Source organism: Loa loa (genome assembly GCF_000183805.2).
Source record: "Loa loa unplaced genomic scaffold supercont3.237, whole genome shotgun sequence".
Classification (NCBI taxonomy): Eukaryota; Metazoa; Nematoda; class Chromadorea; order Rhabditida; family Onchocercidae; genus Loa; species Loa loa.
Window position 1 is genome coordinate 31,284 of NW_018108417.1, and position 6,121 is coordinate 37,404.

Here is a 6,121-nt window from a genome sequence, read left to right on the forward strand (position 1 = left end):
AAAGAAGTTGTGTCGGGTTAAAGCTTCTTTCAAGTAAGCTTTGATATTGCTTTCTCACTTTCTCTAAATTTCACAAAGAGAAAGAAAAGAAGGAACGGGACGCTATTGTCAAATTATGATCGAAAGGATTCGTTTGTTGGTTTGAATAAGTAAAATGCATTCGATACGCCTGATTGCAGTAAAGGTCGTAATTGAGAAGTGTGGTATACTTAATTGAGAAGTGTGGTATACTTGGCATAAGACAAGGACTCATCAAACGAAATAAGCATCAGAGCTTCAGCTATAAACGACATAAAAGTCAAAAATATGCTTTCCAACTCTAAGATCATTTTTTAAGTGGTGAGAAAGTAAATGTGTTTCGTGGATTAATTCCCTATTAAGATAAAAATCTGATCCTTTAAAGCTTAACCTCGTTGATGGAATTCATTTTCTTTTAATGAAACCGTTATCGTTATCGTTATGAACTGTCTGCTAACTTCACAAATTAAACACTATCAGCTCTTTTGTGAGTATTCTTAATAAATACATTATTGACAATAATCTTCATGCTACTGTACGATTAACCAGTTACTAAGTTTCAGCTGTTTTTATCACCTATGAATCTCAATCGTGTTATTATCTTTTGTTTTTTCGTCTATTCTATCATTTATTAAAAAGTTTAAAACAATTATATCAGAGCGTATGTGTATGTTTTTGATTCTTCCGCTTCCGTGATTTATTTTTTGTTTCAATTCTATTTTTATGTTTGATTTTATTTTTAATAATTTTTTGGAAAAAGATAGATGCTAAGATTGTTTGGTTATTTAATATACTTCACACTTCGTTAAGCATATCGCAAATTATCGTATTACTGCTAACTATCGGATTTTCAACAAGAACTTCCAATAGACTGTAGAATGATCGGGAATGATTCTTGTAATTCACATCGAATCGCTCTCCCCCAATTCCCACTGCTTTATTATTCCTTCTATCTTTATTTATTATCCGTAAAGGTAACAACGAAATACCATTGAAACATAAGATGACAGAGAGGTGACAGGGATGAAATGAAATAATTATATGATTTTAGGGATTGCACTGATTCTAAAGTTTTATTACACTTCTAATAGGTATACAATCGGATTTTTCAAAATTTTCATTTATTAAATATCTAACAAAGCAAAAAACGAATGATTTTTAATGGAATAAAGTGTAGAAAATGAGGAAATAAAAAAGTTTGTACAATTCGAGTATATTTGTATTATTTACAATACATTGTTTTCCAATTTTGTGACTTTTTAATTTATTGTTAAATTAAAGATCACATTAAAAGATTCATAGCCAAGTTGTCGCATAAATATCTCATAGATGAGAGGAGCGCTTGGTATTATTAAAGAATAAATGTTGAAGTAAGTTCACGACAGCAGATATCAGCTTAATCTTTGCAATTGTCAATGAATCGTTTATGTAGGACTGATTCCCGGAAGTTGTAGAAAGCGGTATTTAATTATCTGATAATAGTGTTCTAATGGAAATGAATAACGAATTTTCCTTTAACACTCTATTGGCTTCCTTTTTTTTTTTTATAGAAAACTCAGTTTTACGCCGTGTGTCTCGCGTAACCAACGTAACTAACGTAACCAGCGTGAACGTCTGTTTTTTAGTCTTTGAAATTCTCGTAGAAGTAAACGGAATTTAAATTTCCTTGCCTATTAAGGAAACATAATAGATCATTTAGTAGTATTTGTGGAGCAAGTTCTGGAAATTAAAGCCATTGAGGAATGATTTGTATGAAATAGTATGAAAAATCCTCTCAGATATTTTAATTATTTCAAGAAATATAGATTACTTCACGGAATTATTCGGTTCTATTTATCATCATTATCTATCTAATTAACAGTTGTTTAATTAGAATAGTACTTACTTGTGATATTGATGCACCATATACAACATTACATTCCAACTCTTACGTATTTACAACGCTAATATTACATTACTGGAAGATTCCTGTCTTAAGCATGCGTCACGTGAAATTGACTCAATCGTTGATTTTGTTACGTGATTTTGCTTGTTATTATTGTGTTTAATTTGTAATTAATTTGACGTATTATTGAATCTATTTGCAATATTTTGTTTTACTAATATTTATATATTTATATTTAATGGATATATAATATTTATAATATATTTATAATTTCTATATTTATAATTAATACTTACAATATTAATTTTTATATTATGTTATAAATATGGTATTTATAATATTATATTCATATATTATTTACAATAATATTGACAAATATTTTTGTGTCCAAAAAATTTTTCTTTTCTTAATAAAATGCATAATAGTTTGTTTCTCTTTTTTCTCTATTTTTACTGAAAAATGGAATTTTTGTTAATTTGTCAACCTTGATAAGAACCCCTTTCCAAAGATAATATGATAAGCTATCTTTCGGAAGTAATAGCTGACATAGTTAACCTGAAGATGTGAAATGGTTCACTCTAATTGGAACCGGAATTGCGTTCAAACTTTGATAGACAGGTGAGTGTTGGTTGACATTGAGGGATAGGTGAATAATGATTGACACTATCAACGATGTAATGGTAACAGCTATAAATGTTACAACATTTGCATAATTTGCTAAATATTTGTGGTAAAAATTGATATTGCTTGAAGAAGATGTATTAATTTTTAAATGAGAACAAATATGCTCTATTCGTTTTTTTTCCCCTCTCCCCCCCCCCCTCTTCTTCTGGAAATTTTGCAAATATAATCCACATTGCCTGCAATTACATGAAAAAAAGTATAGACGGATACTTCCGGTCATCAGGCCAACATATCAGATCTCCTTTTGTTCTTTCCTGATATCGTTCCTGAGTAATGAGCGTAATTCGGCAAATGAAATGAAGATGAAAATATTATTCCTATTTTTTATTTAATAATCCGTTTTAGTCCAGTTTTTATTTATCATTCATAAGGTGTCATCCAATTAATTTTATGCATTAACACAAAGAATGTATGTGACAATCAGTTATCACCAAAACAAACACTTCCATTACTATCAGTTCTTTTTTACTTACATATTAATTTATTCTTTTCCTACAGAAATTATGCTTAAACAATTAATGATTTCGCATTTCTAATAATTAATGCATGATATATCTGATCTTGTAATGGTACCTAATTTGGAAAATATTTAATTCTTACAACTTTCCAAGCAAATAATTGCATCTTTCAGATGATGTACTAACTTTTCAAAAATATGCAGAATTCTGTCATTCAGGAATTTGGATAAGATATCAAAAGTGATAATTACTAAAATTGGGACGAAATAATATTTAATCATAATATTAGTAATGGTGTGTATAACAATTGTACGGTCCAATGAAATGCTATTCAACATGACAGTTGAATTTGCATCATTGTAAATAATACATCAATCTGGATTTGTTTCATTTTAGATTTTTATTGGATTTTAATTTGAATTGGTTTATAAGAAAATTTGTCATTATGCAAAATTTGCTTAAGAAGAAACTTTGTTTAGATTTATAAAACAAATGAAAGAAAGCTAAGAAAAGAACAGAAAAATATGACGAAATCCTTTGATGAACTCTTTCTACAAAGTGATTATCAGCTATTATTCAACAAAAAGTTCATCGGTCGGTTATTACTTCAGATTGCGCACAATATTACCATCTGCCGGATGACAATAAAATAATTTTTGCAAGATCTGTAATTGATGCAGTAGTGTTCAAACTACGGGGTTGCTTATTTCCTTTATCGGTTTGGGATCCGGATCAGATTTACCGTATTGATGGTTGTATTTTTATCTGCGTTCACAACTGCAACTATATCCACTGCAACACAGCTTACCCATTATTGTTTGCACCTGAATTTGTTAGAATTTGTCATAATTCATTAACACTCCTTTCTTCCAAATTTTTCTCAACTTAGAACTGATAAGCTCTATTACTAAATTTAATAAAAAAAGCTAATTAGTAGGTGGATTTAATTTGTATTCAAATGGCTAAAACTAAAATTATTACCCACTTACAAGTAATCCATCCTAAACATGTTGCTATCTGCATCAACCATCAAACACAGGATGATTGTTTGGCTTGATAAAAACAATCAATGATAATAATTGTACAAGCAAAGTTAATGATATGCATATCACCTCTTAATACTATACAACTAACTGTTATAACTAGATCTATAAGGGAAGCCATCAATGAGAATATTTGTAAGGAAAAAAAATTACCCATTTTTAGCGATCCTTACTGTCATTCTCGTGAAGTGAAATGTAACATCACAAACGACATAAAATCTGTTGACGAAATGAACTTCTCAGATCACTGTAATGATTCAAATGTCCTTCCAAGAGAAACCTAAGTTTGTACTGTTTCCATTGCTCGAAGGGTAGCATAATACTTGAGAAGAATATTTCATGTGGTTAGATGGTTTAGTCACTAAATTAGATCTTGCATATTAAGAATATTGTCTAAAGGTTGGAATAATTCTTTACTGTTTTCTACTGCATTCTAATGCAATTCATAAGGGAAGACTGGTCAATACTACTTTTCTTACTGGTCAACACTACTTTTCTTTGAATATAAAATAGTTCTAATAATCAAAAGTGGCGTCCAACATCCCCGGGAAGAGATGCCGGGCCTAAACTGGCGCGTATATGCTCGTGATGTGTTCCATCCAACTGTTTTGCGAGGTGGAGAACTGCACACTGTTGCTTGTATTTTGACCCCATTCTTAGCCTACGAACCGCCTCTGACTGATGTGATGCGTTCTTGCTTGGGACGGTACGCGTTGTCTCTCAGGTTACCCCGGGAAGTAACGCATACCTTACGGTCTACTACCAGGCAGCCTGCACGTTGCCGCGCTGGGCCTGGGAGTCCATCCTTATGTACCATACTCATTGCTGTAGTCCATTGATCTGCGTGTGGCCATTTTGCTTGCTACTTGTCGCGATAGATCGATCCTACGCCGTGAGAATTTGGACGCGCCAATACCACCAATCATCGTGGGCTTTCTAATAGAACAGGCAATAGTTTGCAGGAAACTTTTGATGAGATGATAAATTTTTCTCTGCCTTCTTTGCGTCTCTTCGCCTTATGCGATGTTTTGCAACGAACAAAGTCACAAATAATGCAAACCGCCGAATCTACAGGAATTTTTCGTTTCGTTTGTTCTTTTAACAACGCCATAATCGGATGACCTTTAACCCATACATTGTACCAATTTCTACGGTCTAACTCTACTAACCCAACTTCAAGTTTTCTTTTAATATCAGCATGAGGACCAGGTAAGTTTCGCAGGTCTCACTAGAACAAACTGTAGAACGGCTCCAATGGTTATCACATATTGGCGTAGAAATCTCGAATGTATATTCCGCGGAAAAGTAGCCATCTGAAATGGCGTACTTGTTTTCCAGATTTGTTCAAGTATATCAGGTACCAGAACTCATCATTTGTTAGATAAAATGAAAGAAGAGATTCCTTTTTCTACTTTCTTTTCCATTCGGATTTATGAAGAGAAAAACTTTAACATCAGGCCATTATTTACTGTTAAAGTTATTTGATTACATTTATGTTCAATGTGCTGTGACAATGATTTGCACGAAAGCCTCAAATATTTAGGCAAATATTGGAGTTTTGGCTGATATGTCATTCGCTTCATTTCATCTTTACATTATGGGTTGCATTTCATTTTTATCTTTTATTTCACATCTTTCTCTTCCAATAATTAATTGTCGTTACGGATTCTTTGAAAATTTTCACCATTCTGAATATTTATTATTAGGAAAAGTGATACCTCACAGGTAGTATGGGAGAGATATTGAATATCTTATGGAGGAAAGTAGAGGAAGTTCTATGCTTAATAGTCCCAAACTTAGATTTTAGGTTTCTCCCTATAAAAATTGTTCCAGGCTTATTTTTTCTGTTCCGCCAATGAAAAGTCTCCAGGCTTTTTTACATATAGCCTTGAAAACAAGTTTGGGAGATCTCCGTTGATGAAAACGTAAAAGTAGGCCTGGATGAAATGAATGTGACTGAGGGACCCAAGCACATGAAAGAAGCCTTGAGAACAAGAACAGTTTACCTGTCTTCTTGACACCTTACAAGTCAA

At 32.1% G+C, this 6,121-nt stretch overlaps 1 protein-coding gene across 1 annotated transcript; it reads left to right on the forward strand.

Annotated features, from left to right (window-relative positions):
• Window positions 1-4,642: 4,642 nt before the first annotated feature.
• Window positions 4,643-4,994, forward strand: LOAG_11794 (hypothetical protein; the record flags this gene model as incomplete). The annotated part of the gene is made up of 1 exon (XM_003147311.2): window positions 4,643-4,994. One exon carries the CDS (start codon window positions 4,643-4,645, stop codon window positions 4,925-4,927), a length of 285 nt encoding a protein of 94 aa, XP_003147359.2. The 3' UTR covers window positions 4,928-4,994.
• Window positions 4,995-6,121: the final 1,127 nt, after the last annotated feature.